Genomic DNA, 15,661 nt, shown 5'->3' on the forward strand with positions numbered 1-15,661 from the left:
TGCTTACTGTGATATCACTGAACACTTTAAGCTTCCCACTGTATGCATTAGAAGCTGCAGTAAGTTAGGTAGAGCCTGCCCAATTCCTGGCTGGACTACACCCTCCAATATCCAGCCTTGTTCTCCCAATTTGACTGACTGTTGTAAAGATCCTTGCATTTGCATTGTTTTTACTTCATTTCTGACTTCTTTCATTTCTGTCTTTCAGGCTGGCAGTTTGGTTCTCTTGGTGGACACTCAGGTCTTTTCCCATCCCGATTTGTGCAGCCAGCTGCAGTCCCAGACTACTACTCTACAGTGGAGAAAAAAGAAAGCCAAAACATCAAGCCCCGTCCTGTGGGTCTCCGCAGAACCTTCAGCACGGAGGTGAGAGAGAAAATCCCACCACATTTTGCAGTTAAGGAAAAACATACACCTTATGGAAATGAGACATTCCTGGGTAAAAGTGTGTATATGGCCAAAACATGAGCACAGGACACCTTTCACCTTTGGGTTATACTTCTGCCGACAGGAGGATTGGAAACAGGCAAATTTTAAAAACTATATGTCAGCCCAGGATATCCTCTCTTACTACCAGCATACCTCGGGCTTTTAGTAGCATCCTAGGAGAAAAGACAACTTTTCTTCAGCTCTATGGTGTAAAAAAACTAGCCTCATTTTGCTTGCCCCTTTTTTTTTGATGTTGCGCGTCTGGACCCGGCTGGACTGGATGTTGCAGGGATTGCATGAAAGTGACTTTCAGGCACTGAGTTCCACATAAGGTGCTTTCCAATCTCAGTTCTGGTAACAACTTAGCCACAGAGTGCTTTCCAGATCCAGAGCTCTTGGCATTGCACTGAGGCCGCGTACACACGCGGGGACTGTTCGCCCAACTTTGTCCGTCAAACAGTTTCGGCAAACAGTCCGCTCAAAATTAGCATGGACGGACATGGCCACACACGACGGACGAACAGTTTGCTGAAACCGTGCGCGATGACGTGAACGGCACGTACGACGGGACGAAAAATACGACGTCCTATACACTGCATTATAACTTTCGGCGTGTAAATCCTTTCTGAGCATGCGCGGAACTTAGTTTGCCGAACAAGCCTACACACGAGGGGACTGTTCGCTGAAACAAAGTTTCAGCGGACAGTTTTTCTGAAATTCCGAAAAACCTTGTTCAGCGGACTGTTCGCTGAAACTGTCCGCTGAAAGCCCACACATGAGCGGACTGTCCGCCGAAACACTGTTCAGCGGACAAAGTTGGGCGAACAGTCCCCGCGTGTGTACGCGGCCTTACTGTGGATATGAAGCCTCAGAGAATGGGCCAAGATAAAAATCAGATGGCTGCACACTCACACGATGCAATTTCAGCTTTATTCAATAATACAAAATCCTTTAAAAATAACCAAGCACAGACAGGCAGGGGGGTACAAGGTTTACGCGTTTCACACCGAATTCGTGCTTTATCAAAACCACTCTGGGAGTGGGCCGGTCAGGTCGAGCTTCAGGAACTACCTCATTTACTTAGGTCACAGGGTGTCTTTACAATTACCTGACAATTTCCACCTCAGAAGGGTAACAATATGGGAGTGCTGATATCTGCTGGAGTCTTCTTTAGCTCCATGGGGTTCTGTCAGTTCATATGCACTTTCAGCTGAGGATTTTATTACAGTCATGTAAGACTTTTAGGTTAACCTCTTAGGCCGATAAGAAGCTGTACCTGATCGATGGACAATGTGAACATAAAATAATAATATTTCATGTGACCAGACAACAAATAAGGGGTGCCCCTCAAGGCTCCAGCCGAGTGATCACCTGTAGTACACCGCTGGGAGTGCTGGCAAGGACAGAGCTCATCCCAGCTCCAATGAAACAACAAATAAAAAAGGTCCTATGTGCCGCACATCAATGCTAGACCCTATGGATATATGAAATAACAGTGTCAGCCTGGGCTCCAGGCAAGCCACGCCCCAAACACGTTTCACTCATCTTATTCAGGGGGAAACTTAATCATGGGGAAGAATATAAAATCTTTTTGTAAGATAGTTCACATATTTACAGTATGTACTATAAGACTATTTTGATTTTACCGTATATTTGCAATATTATAATCAACTGCAGCAATTATCAGTCGCTTTTCATCATCATTTTCATTGGTTACTACAAATTTTGCATAATTAAATTGAAGATAAATATATCAGATGTTTGGTATCTTCCAATTGTTATCAAATGAATTGTTTTGTAAAATGGTCAATGTGTTTTGCTGTTTACTTATTTCAATATTTTCTTGAGTTGCATTGCATCTTGATATAGTGTGGTCCTTTACCATGGAGGATCCCGACAGCCTTACAAACACATATACATACTAGGGCTAATTTATAGACAGGATCTGATTAACCTACCAGCATGTCTTTGGAGTGTGGAGGAAACCCACGCAGGCACAGGGAGAACATGCACACTCCAGGCAGATGGTGCCATGGTTGGGATTTGAACCAGTGACCCTATTGCTGCTAGGTGAGAGTGCTAACCACTACACCTCTGTGCTGCCGACATCATGTGGATTTTACTGACATGGACAAATTTACCATGAATCAAAATATTAAAGGCATTGGAATAAAATAATCAAATTGAAACAGTCAATCTCAAGAAACATTGGCCACCAAAATAAGTGTATTAAAAGGCTTAAAACATTTGAGTAATTTCTCATTTTAAAGCAATGTCACTCAAGAATGTGGAAATTCTAAGAAGCCAAATGTGTCTTATGGTGATCTGTTTTGTCAGAGTGGCAAGTTGAGCGAGGGGTCAATCCAAAATCCAAGTCCTTCACCTTCACCACAACCCATTGATGCAACACATTACACCATGGTGGAGTTTGCACTGAAATATTTCCGGGAAGCACAGACCATGTGAGTAAAGTTCCAAGTGTTCTGTTTTTAAAGCTTGTGAAAAGCTAAATGGTTATGATGATTGGAGTTAATACTATTATTCTTATATACATCCAAAAAACATGATTGGTAGCCCAAGACACAAATGCAATACATACTAATATACCGTCAGTGTAATGTATCTAATCTCTGTATCAATTGTAAAGATATTATGCCCAGGGTATAGTAAACTACAACTGGCCATAGAAATGCAGCTATCTTCCCTGAGCACAATGTGCAGGGGATATCTGCTCATCCTCACACATTTTATATGAGAACTTGTACCTGTCTGATCCACCCTAATCATCCTGGTGTAGGTGGCAGCACATGGCCAAGTTTCTGCTTCTTTACTGTTGAAGAGTATAAGATTGGCCCTGGTCTCAGGGAGGAGTGTGATTTGTCCCAAGTGCCCCCAACTGCCTTAACTTGTTAATTATTTACATATTCTTAAAGTGGTAGTAAAGCCCGCTTTGTCATTTTTACCTACAGATAGGCCTAATATAAGACTTACCTGTAGGTAAAATGAATTTCTCCTAACCGTGCACTATATAATATATAATATATTAATATATATTAAACATATATATTATATTTACCCTGCATGCAGCCAGTGACATCACTGGTGCATGTGCTCCGAAGGCCCGGAATACCTTGCTAGAAGTTAAGAGCTTCATGCTGGAACAAAAGGCTCCTGGGCGCATTGCACGGGAGTGATGTCATCGCAGCTCCGGCCAATCACATAGCGTGCGAACCCGGAAGAAAGACTGGAGGAACATGTGAGCCGCCTCAGCGCTGACAGTACAGCGCTGGAGGGCTTTGTTCCAAGGTGAGTATTTCATAATATTCACATTATACTAGCACTTTATGCCATTGCTTTGCAGGTCTTTTACAAATCGCTTTAACAGTAAGTAAATAAGTACTAAAACAAGGCCACTCTGACCTGTGTATCTGCAGACACTGTGGAGCAATCCATCCTCCAAAATCCTCAAAAAGAGAAGTAGACTGTAAGGCTGGCAAGTCACTACTAGAGAAGTGTGGAAAGGGCTAAATAATAGACATTGCAATTTGTTTTGTTTTGTTTGTTTTTGTTTTGTTCCGAATTAGTTTTTTGACGAATTTCAACAAGTTTGTTCATTCAGAAACATCCGAATTAATGAAAACCTGTTTAACAACTTTTCCGAAAATTCGTAAATTCGAAATTAGAAAATCCAAAAACACAAAAATTTGAAAATCTGAAATAATAACTAACTATTAAATTATAGGTATTGGAATTTCCTTTCAGTTAGTCAACGTAATGAATACAAATTTATCCGAAGTTACGAATTATCAGAAATAACAAATGCCGTATCTAAACTAATGGAACGTAACAAATTAATAATAATAAATAACAATGATAATAAAAACTTTTTATCTTTTTATTATTGTTATTTATTATTAATTTGATCCCTTCCATTTGTTTAGATGCGGCATGTTATTTTGGATAATTTTGCAAAATAGCTCAAGCTCTGTCAGATTGGATGGAGAGAGTCGGTGAACAGCAATTTTCAAGTCTTTCCACAGATTCTCAATTGGATTTAGGTCTGGACTTTGACTGGGCCATTTTAACACATGAATGTGCTTTGATCTAAACCATTCCATTTCAAGGCTCTGTAGGTAATAATGCCAGAGTTTGTTGATCCAGGTAATATCCGATTGCCCTCAATTTATGTTGCTCTGCTGAAGCAAATTGGATCATATTGTGGGTTTAGGATTCTGTATATAGAGGTATTCTATTTATTTATTTTTTTATTGGTTGTACTAGATGGATTTGTGTTTTGTTGCAAGCTGACTAAGGCAGACCATACAGGGGTCGAATTTCTAAAGAATTTTCTTTCAAAAATCTTATCTAAGAATTTTTGTTCGAATTTCACACCATTAGTGGGTTGGCAACAGCTGATTTTCGTGCAACCATCGAATTTGAGTATTCGGACATGAAAAACGATTTTCTAATCAATGATGTGAGAATCGTGTGAGAAATGCAATCAAAAAAGAAATGCGCATGTTCAAGAAAAGGAAATTCACTGGATGGACTTCTGGATGTGTCTTTTTTCAACCTGAATAGCTATGTAAGATTCCCAGGCATGAAAATTCTTTCTAAATCAATAGTGGCACCATCGGATCACAAAATGCACAAAATTTCTGATTTTCAAAAGAAAATTCTTTCAAAATTCGTCCATGTATGGCCAGCCTAACTCTGTAACTTTGTAACCTGTAATAAGTAAAGTTCATATTAGCTGTTGTTTCATAGGCTTGGGTGGAAGGGAATGGCTGCTGAAGGGAAGAAAGCAATTGAGCTGGTGCAGCACACAAAGGTAGGAAATTTTTAACGCCATCACAACACCTTAGTCTACAACACTTAGCTAGCAATGCACCAATTTTCTAAGTCTGTCATACTACACATACCACCACAATCTTCACACAATCAATCTATCATGTCCTGTAACTCTTCCTTGATCTCACTCATCGTCCTCATTACAGTCTTACAACTCAATTAGTCCCCTAAACATGTCAATAATCTTACACAGCCGGACTTCTCATCATCACCAGTCAACTTTCTAAACAGTGTTATTGTACCACAATCCTTTCTGCAAACTGTACTGCTCAAGGTCACTCACATGAACCAATATCTAATTTTATGCTATGCTTTTCAGGTACCGATTCAGGAGTCTTTAATATTATTTAATGACAAAGAGCTGAATGAGCTGGCAACAAACAACTTCATGGGTATGTATTTTCATCTTAGTTATGGAAAAAATCTGTTTCAAGGAATCATCTGTAGGGTTTGGAGCTGATAAACATAATAATGCTTTGAGACTGATTTTATAAAAATATATCTTTAAGGCTTTTAGTTGGTTTGCTGCATGTAAATTTTAAAAACTAAGCTAAAAATGAACAGCTCAACATGCAGTTGAAATACACATATGTAAACTAGTGCAAGGGATTTGTAATTCTGCTCAGCCTTTCTTGTGATCCAGGATCCCTCTCACAGACAGCGCCACCAGATGTTGGACCTCTCTCTAGACCATGCTGCTGTTATGTCAAATGTCAGATGTCAAATCACATGTCAAATCGGCAGCAATTGCCGTCAATGGTACCGTTCTAATCTGTGTGACGCCGCATCTGCAACGCTGCACCGATTTTAACAAGTAATTTCTGAACTACTTTTTGCGATTTTGGGGTACAATTTACATTGACATCGAGTTCAGCAGGACCATAAAAAAATCTTTTTAAAAAACAGAGTGGGTTCCCCCCCCCCCAGTCCATATCAGGCCCTTAGGGTCTGGTATGGATATTAAGGTGAACTCCACCCCAATTTTTTTTTTTTTTAAATGGCGTGGGCCCCCCCCCCTAAAATCCATACCAGACCCAAAGGGCTTGATATGGATGGGGGGAACCCATGCCGTTTTTTTCTTAATTCTGTCATAGGGCTCCCCTTAACCACTTCAATATACTATATTAATATATTATACACTGCACTATATACCCTGTACTGTAATATATATACTACACTGACTGCACTATATACTCTGAACAGCAGTACATGGCTTGGTTTGGTATTTTCTTTAATTCATGTTATCTGGAAGAACCCCCTGCGTGGGCAACTGATGTATATGTGAACTTTCTTAAATACTTTAAATAAAAGTGGGCTACTACAGCCTTAAGATACAGTTTTGGACTGGCGTACACACTGCAAACACACCTACGGCTTGAGTCTGATCACCCCAATCTTACACGAGATATATATATATATATATATATATATATATATATATATATATATATACAGTGCCTTGCGAAAGTATTCGCCCCCCTTGAACTTTTCAACCTTTTGCCACATTTCAGGCTTCAAACATAAAGATATAAAATTTAAATTTTTTTGTGAAGAATCACCAACAAGTGTGACACAATTGTGAAGTGGAACGAAATCTATTGGATATTTTAAACTTTTTTAGCAAATAAAAAACTGAAAAGTGCTGCGTGCAAAATTATTCGGCCCCTTTACTTTCAGTGCAGCAAACTCACTCCAGAAGTTCAGCGAGGATCTCTGAATGATCCAATGTTGTCCTAAATGACTGATGGTGATAAATAAAATCCACCTGTGTGTAATCAAGTCTCTGTATAAATGCACCTGCTCTGTGATAGTCTCAGGGTTCTGTTGAAAGCGCAGAGAGCATCATGAAGACCAAGGAACACACCAGGCAGGTCCGTAATACTGTTGTGGAGAAGTTTAAAGCCGGATTTGGATACAAAAAGATTTCCCAAGCTTTAAACATCCCAAGGAGCACTGTGCAAGCGATCATTTTGAAATGGAAGGAGTATCAGACCACTGCAAATCTACCAAGACCTGGCCGTCCCTCTAAACTTTCAGCTCAGACAAGGAGAAGACTGATCAGAGATGCAGCCAAGAGGCCCATGATCACTCTGGATGTACTGCAGAGAACTACAGCTGAGGTGGGAGAGTCTATCCATAGGACAACAATCAGTCGTATACTGCACAAATCTGGCCTTTGTGGAAGAGTGGCAAGAAGAAAGCTATTTCTCAAAGATATCCATAAAAAGTCTCGTCTAAAGTTTGCCACAAGCCACCTGGGAGACACACCAAACATGTGGAAGAAGGTGCTCTGGTCACATGAAACCAAAATCGAACTTTTTGCCCACAATGCAAAACGATATGTTTGGCGTAAAAGCAACACAGCTCATCACCTTCAACACACCATCCCCACTGTCAAACATGGTGGTGGCAGCATCATGGTTTGGGCCTGCTTTTCTTCAGCAGGGACAGGGAAGATGGTTAAAATTGAGGGGAAGATGGATGCAGCCAAATACAGGACCATTCTGGATGAAAACCTGTTGGAGTCTGCAAAAGACCTGAAACTGGGACGGAGATTTATCTTCCAACAAGACAATGATCCCAAACATACAGCAAAATCTACAAAGGAATGGTTCACAAATAAACGTATGCAGGTGTTAGAATGGCCAAGTCAAAGTCCAGACCTGAATCCAATCGAGATTCTGTGGAAAGAGCTCAAAACTGCTGTTCAGAAAACGCTCTCCATCCAACCTCACTGAGCTCGAGCTGTTTTGCAAGGAAGAATGGGCAAGAATTTCAGTCTTTCGATGTGCAAAACTGATAGAGACATACCCCAAGGGACTTGCAGCTGTAATCACAGCAAAAGGTGGCTCTACAAAGTATTAACGCAAGGGGGGCGAATAATTTTGCACGCCCCACTTTTCATTTTTTTATTAGTTAAAAAAGTTTCAAAAATCCAATAGATTTCGTTCCACTTCACAATTGTGTCCCACTTGTTGGTGATTCTTCACAAAAAATAAAAATTGTATATCTTTATGTTTGAAGCCTGAAATGTGGCAAAAGGTTAAAAAGTTCAAGGGGGCCGAATACTTTCGCAAGGCACTGTATATATAGTTACAGATTCATGCTATACGGGCCCAGTCCTGGCCTCTTATTAGAGTCCTGCTGACACGCCAGACTCTCACTCCTCTGAGACAAAAGCCCCGTACACACGACCGGACTTTTCAACATCCAAAGTCTGACGGAATGATTCCGGCAGACTATTCGATCGTGTGTGGGCTGCAACGGACTTTTGATTCGCAAAAGTCTGACAGACTTTAGAAATGAAACATGCTTCAAATTTTTCCGCCAGAACTCTGCCGGACCCAGTTCCTACCGAAAAATTCGCTCGTGTGTATGCTATTCCGACAGACTAAAACTAGGGCAGCTATTGGCTACTGGCTATGAACTTCCTTATTCGAGTCCAGTCGTACGTCATCACGTTCGAATCCGTCGGAGTTTGGTGTGATTGTGTGTGGCCAAGTCCGCTCATTCGTAAAGTCTGTCAGAACTCTGTCAGAACTCCATCAGAACTCCGTCGAAAGTCTGTCAGACTTAATCCCTCGAAAAGTCTGGTCGTGTGTACGCAGCATTACAGATTCCCTAAATCTCCTGGACTTGCCTTATTTCTCATATGTAAATAAGTGAATAAAGTCGTGCTATGGAAAGAATACTAATTACCGTATATACTCGAGTATAAGCCGAGATTTTCAGCCTCTTTTTTGAGGCTGAAAGTGCCCCCCTCGGCTTATACTCGAGTCATCGCTGTCTGCCCGCTCGATCAGCGTGTCGAGCAGACAGACAGCGGCCATTCTATGATTCAAAAGCCGCGCCTCCGGCTCCGCCTTCGCCTGTGATAGGCGGAACACTGAATTTCCCAGCAGCCTGTGTTCCGCCTATCACGGGCATCGTCTCATCCTCGTACTACGGACGAGGATGATACGACGTCCGTGATAGGCGGAACACAGGCTGCTGGGAAATTCAGTGTTCCGCCTATCACAGGCGAAGGAGGAGGCGCGGCTTTTGAATTTTACAATGGCCGCCGACGAAGAGGGCACGGGACGGAGGCAAGGCAAGGCACGGCACGGGACAGGACGGGACGGGACGGGACGGGACGAAGGCAAGGCACGACACGGGACGGAGGCTCGGGACAAAGGCTCGGGACACAGGTAGGCTGGACACACACACACACACACACACACACACACACACACACACACACACACACACACACACACGGATGGAGACACACACACACGGATGGATGGATGGAGACACACACACACACAGGGATGGATGGATACACACACACACAGGGATGGATGGATGGATGGAGACACACACACACAGGGATGGATGGATGGAGACACACACACACAGGGATGGATGGATGGATGGATGGAGACACACACACACAGGGATGGATGGATGGATGGACACACACACACACAGGGATGGATGGACGGACACACAGGGATGGACGGACACACAGGGATGGACGGACACACAGGGATGGACGGACACACACACAGGGATGGACAGGCATGTCTCACCCTCGGCTTATACACGAGTCAATAAGTTTGCCAGTTTTTTTGGGGGTAAATTGGGGGCCTCGGCTTATATTCGGGTCGGCCTATACTCGAGTATATACGGTATATAAAAATAGAAATAGAAAACTCCAATGTGATGAAATGTGTGGATCAAATGTACAGGGTTAGAGCTGCCTTTACCTGGAGCCCTCACTTCCTTAACAGGGAGGGGAGGGAAGTTTTTAAAGTATTGAATAAAAAGGTTATGGAGCTAAACCCAATTAGTGATTCATTAAATTGGCCTATCGCCACAAACTAGTGTTATTAGGAAAGCACTATGTGCAATTAAAGTGCAAATGCTTCCTAGACAATGTGATCAATATTAAATAAACATATGTGTCCCATAAAATTCCAAACCAATATTAAGTCATCATATACGTGTCAACATTTTGTGAATAAAACCAAAAAAGTTATAAACATTCATTTTAAGGTCATTGCAGGTATATCAAAAGATATAAAATCTAAAAAGCACTGTATGCACTAGCGAATGAAACGTTCCCCACTGTTTTTACGTATTTGATTACAGCATTAGTCTATGGTGGCAGTACCATCAGCCAAATATTAACATTGGACACGTATTGGACATACATGCGTCTATATGCGACTTTGGCTGAATTAGGTTTTTGGACCCCTTTTTTGCACTTTCTTTGTACCTTTTTTGCACAGTTCTTCTGAAAGAGAATACTGAAGGACACCAGTAATACTTTCTAGGTTGTTTGAAGGAACTTTTATATTATTTTATATCTTTTGATATACCTGCAATGACCTTAAAATGAATGTTTATAACTTTTTTGGTTTTATTCACAAAATGTTGACACGTATATGATGACTTAATATTGGTTTGGAATTTTATGGGACACATATGTTTATTTAATATTGATCACATTGTCTAGGAAGCATTTGCACTTTAATTGCACATACCCGTATATACTCGAGTATAGGCCGACCCGAATATAAGCCGAGGCCCCCAATTTACCCCCAAAAAAACTGGCAAACTTATTGACTCGTGTATAAGCCGAGGGTGAGACATGCCTGTCCATCCCTGTGTGTGTGTCCGTCCATCCCTGTGTGTCCGTCCATCCCTGTATGTCCGTCCATCCCTGTGTGTCCGTCCATCCATCCCTGTGTGTGTGTGTGTCCATCCATCCATCCATCCCTGTGTGTGTGTGTCTCCATCCATCCATCCCTGTGTGTGTGTGTCTCCATCCATCCATCCATCCCTGTGTGTGTGTGTATCCATCCATCCCTGTGTGTGTGTGTGTCTCCATCCGTGTGTGTGTGTGTGTGTGTGTGTGTGTGTGTGTGTGTGTGTGTGTGTGTGTGTGTCCAGCCTACCTGTGTCCCGAGCCTTTGTCCCGAGCCTCCGTCCCGTGCCTTGCCTCCGTCCCGTGCCGTGCCTTGCCTCCGTCCCGTGTCGTGCCTTGCCTTGCCTCCGTCCCGTCCCGTCCCGTCCCGTGCCGTGCCTTGCCTTGCCTCCGTCCCGTGCCCTCTTCGTCGGCGCCTCGGCGGCCATTGTAAAATTCAAAAGCCGCGCCTCCGCCTTCGCCTGTGATAGGCGGAACACTGAATTTCCCAGCAGCCTGTGTTCCGCCTATCACGGACATCGTATCATCCTCGTCCGTAGTACGAGGATGATACGATGTCCGTGATAGGCGGAACACAGGCTGCTGGGAAATTCAGTGTTCCGCCTATCACAGGCGAAGGCGGAGCCGGAGGCGCGGCTTTTGAATTATAGAATGGCCGCTGTCTGTCTGCTCGACACGCTAATCGAGCGGGCAGACAGCGATGACTCGAGTATAAGCCGAGGGGGGCACTTTCAGCCTCAAAAAAGAGGCTGAAAATCTCGGCTTATACTCGAGTATATACGGTAGTTATTTCTCATATATTCACCGACTGACGCAGCTTCTCTGTTTAGACCATTGGGTTGTTATGCCACCTTCAGGAGAGGACTGAGATAATAAAACTAGAACTTTCTAGTTCCGTCCAAGGGGTGGTCCCTTAGGTAACAACCCCTCAGCATGCTACTGCAGCCTCAGTTTTATTTTGCCTATTGAAAGAGAAGGACCTAGGAACCCTGCAGGCGCATCGTTCTGTGGTTTTTCTGCAGAAGCTTTGCTTTTTGCGCAAGATGAAAGATCCTGTGATCTGCTATCAACAGCCGGCTGGATGACAGGCTGGATACTCTTATCCTTGTAGTTTCCCCAGCCCGGCCAGCAAGCGTGTGCAGGTCACAGCCACGCTCTAGGCCGGCCACAAAGTACCTCAGCTCCAGATGTGGTTAGTGAGCTTTTATGCTCCGGGACGCACATATGACCGGGCTACTGATGTCTGCGTCACAGTGTGCCGAGGCCAGCAGCCACCCTGTACTGATCAGAGAGTGGGTCTGTAATGGAATATCTCCCAGCTCTTCATGACTGGTAAGTACAGCTATCCCTGCCTCGGTGGGGCTGAGCAGCTGGGAATTCCCTGGGAGGTCGATTCGAAGTCCCTCACCTCCCTCTCTTCTCTCCCTGTCCCTATCTTCTCTCCACCTCCCTGTGGGGGATGATGCGTGTGGCTGCTTAGCGGTGTGTGTGTCATGTGCAGGGGCTCTCCGGGGGGGCTCTCACCTGTGGGGGGGCTGTGCTGGCTGGCTGTGTCCTGAGTGGTGTTTTTCATGTCCCTGGGGGTGCCTCTGAGGCTGTGCCTGTGATATCTGCAGCGCTGTTCACCGCCATTTTCTAGCTCTGTCCCTCATGGTTTTTCAGTGTCAGTGGCCATCTTGGGTATGGGCAAGGGAAAGCATGCTCTCCTTTGTCTCGGCGGCCGGTGGACATTTTCTAGAAGCCTGAGCATGTTTTTTCAGCATCTGTAGATACAGCATGTGTTCCTGTAATCCGGCGGCCATTTTCCCAGTGCTTTATGTCTTTATGCTGGACGCTGGGAGGCCATTGTTTTTGAGCCTGAGCACATTGCAGAGTGGTTTCAGCGCCCTTAGCAGCAGCTTTGAATGACACAGAGCGGATTCCTCTGCACCTGGGAGCTGACAGAGAACACGGGCACTATTTGCTGGACAGCGCTGAACCTGTCAGGTTGGTGAGTCCTGCAGGAAAGAGCCCCTCAGCCAGCAGCAGTAAGGAGGGTGGGACCATCGCTGTCCTAAGTCCCCCGTCAGGTGGCAGACAGGGTAGGGTTAGCATGGCTTCAGAAACTGGTGTTTCTTCCCTTGAAATCCAGGCAATTGCAACCGGTTCACCTGCGGAATGCGCAGTGCCCTTGGACGCATTGACGGCAGTCCTCAATTCATTCGTTGCCAAGATGGAGGCGGTGCGTGGGCGCAAGGTGCTAAAAAGTGGCCCCTGCCCCTCGTCCTTTGGGGAGAGCTCTGACGCAGACTCTGGCCCTGCTGAGGCTGGTGACCCCTGCTCTGTCGTTTCAGATGACGCTGACCAGAACCGTTCAGACAGTAAGGTTGAGTCCCCATCCGGGTCCGTGTGCGACAAAGCGCTTGTTGGAGCACTTATCACTGCTGTGCGTGATACCCTGAGGATTCAAGAGCAGCAGATCCCTCTGCTGGTGTAGCGGTTCCTTAGACCCCGTAAGCCAGCCATTCCCCTAAGGTGTTCCCGTATCTGAGTTATTTTGACAAGTTCATTTACAAGGAATGGGGTCGACCGCAACGGACCTTTTCGGTCCCCAAATACATGGCGGTTCATTGCCCCTTTGAGGAGAGCATTCTCAAAAAGTGGTCGGCTCTTCTGGTCGTGGACCCCCCAGTAGCCAGGTTAAACAAAGTAACCACGATCCTCATAGAGGGGACTCCTGCATTTAAGGATCCCACTGACAGGAAGGCCGAGGCAGTGGCTCGTTCCTTGTTTGCGGTTGTGGGGTGAACCATGTGACCAGTACTGGCATCCGCACTTGTGTCGCAGACACTAACTGAGTGGGCAAAACGGCTGCACCGCAAATTGGGAGAACAGCAGGTTTCTCCTGTCTGCGTGGAACTAGCAGACCAACTAGTGCAAGGCCTTAAGTACATTTGTGACGCAGTCCTGGATACCCTCCCCCTGTTATCCAGGGCTTCAGTGTCAGCAGTGGTGCTGAGGTGCCTGATTTGGTTGAAATGCTGGTCTGATGACCAGGCATTCAAAAAGCCCTGACGGATCTTCCCTTCCTTGGCGACCGGCTCTTTGGAGCCTCTTTGGATGACATTATTAAGACTGCCACAGGTGGCAAGAGTACTCTACTCCCACAGGCCAGGAAGGCTAAGGAGCCATGCCGTAGGCAAGGGCCCTCTTTTTCCACTCACAAGCGGCTTTTTCGTCCACCCGGAGCGTCGGCTAAATGTCCCCAGCCTGACAGGACGACCACGGCAGGACAGAAATGCCTAACAAGCCTGCGAACAAAAGTGCTACCACATGGAGGTTTGCCCCCACCCATGACTCGGGTGAGGGGTCGCCTTCGGGAGTTTGCAGCCCAGCGGTCCTCTCGACTGTCCGACCAATGGATCTGCGATCTGATTTCCTACGGCTACAAGATAGAGTTCCTCTCTTGGCCGCAACACAGTTTCTTCCCCTCCAGCATGCCCGTTCTCCCGGTTCGCCAGGAGGCCCTCTTGGGGCAGTAAGGGACCTGCTGAATCGTGGGGTGATTGTACCTGTTCCGGAATCTGTAAATTTCCAGGGGTTCTACTTATACCTGTTTGTAGTTCCCAAGAAGGAAGGGGTACGTCCAATCTTGGATCTAAAAGCCATCAATCACTTTGTGAAAGTGCAGAGGTTCAGAATGGAATCAGTTCACTCAGTAGTGCTGCACTCCATCAAGGGGACTCCCTGGCATCCTTAGACATCCAGGATGCGTACCTGCACATACCCATATGCCTCAGGCATCAAAAGTTTCTGTGATTTGCAGTTGGGGAAGCCCACTACCAGTTTGTGGCTCTCCCCAATGCGGGATCGCGATCGTGGGTTACCTAGACGATCTCCTCCTGAGAGCTTCTTCCACCTCAGAGTTAGAAGAGGATGTGGCGATCACCATGCAGACCCTGCAAGAATTTGGGTGGCTGTTGAACCTAAAAAAGTCGGTGATAGTACCGACTCAGCGCTGGCGTACCTAGGCTTGCTGCTGGACTCCGTGGAAGCGAGAGTGTTTCTTACTTCAGACAAGCTGCAGACTCTCAGCGCCGTGGTAAAACTGCTGATGCCCAGTTCCACACCAGAGTCCTGCAGAAGGAGATCTTGACAAAGTGGGACAAATCTCCGTTGTCCCTGGATCGGCAGATCCAGGTGAGCCAGTTAGTCAGGGGTTCCCTGATCTGGTGGCTGAGATCCCCGGTGCTTCAGTCCGGGAAGTCGTTCCTACCTCTGAAATGGATGGTGATCACAACGGACGCCAGCCTATTTGGCTGGGGTGGAGTGATGTGAGCTCAGTCGACTCAGGGCCTCTTGTCGACGGAGGAATCCAAGTTGACGATCAATTTGCCCGAACTGAGATCGATCAGGCTATGCCTCTCCACATGGTCAATGAGACTGCAAGGGCGTCCGATCAGGATCCAGTCAGACAACGCCACTGCTGTGGCATACGTGGCATACGTCAATCACAAGGAGGAACAAGAAGCTCGGCTACCGTACAGGAGGTCGCTCACATACTTCAGTGGGCAGAGCGGCATGTACCGGCCCTGTCGGCCATTTACATCCCGGGTGTGGAGAACTGGCAGGCGGACTATCTAAGTCTTCAGATGCTGGACCCAGGAGTATGGGCGTTGCATCCAGAGGTGTTCAGGCTACTGTTCATGC

General features: G+C 45.5%; 1 protein-coding gene across 3 annotated transcripts in view; it reads left to right on the forward strand.

The window, feature by feature from the left end:
* MYO15B (myosin XVB) overlaps positions 1-15,661 on the forward strand; it is a 337,586-nt gene that overhangs the window by 240,500 nt on the left and 81,425 nt on the right. For all 3 annotated transcript variants that reach the window (XM_077459669.1, XM_077459670.1, XM_077459671.1), the window contains 4 exons: positions 209-366; positions 2,767-2,891; positions 5,197-5,260; positions 5,600-5,672. In XM_077459669.1, the coding sequence (XP_077315795.1) occupies positions 209-366; positions 2,767-2,891; positions 5,197-5,260; positions 5,600-5,672 (420 nt within the window). The remainder of the gene's footprint in view (positions 1-208; positions 367-2,766; positions 2,892-5,196; positions 5,261-5,599; positions 5,673-15,661) is intronic.

This window comes from Lithobates pipiens, unplaced genomic scaffold (assembly GCF_037356315.1).
Source record: "Lithobates pipiens isolate NorthernLeopardFrog02 unplaced genomic scaffold, aLitPip1_a1.2 Scaffold_28, whole genome shotgun sequence".
Taxonomy (NCBI): domain Eukaryota; kingdom Metazoa; phylum Chordata; class Amphibia; order Anura; family Ranidae; genus Lithobates; species Lithobates pipiens.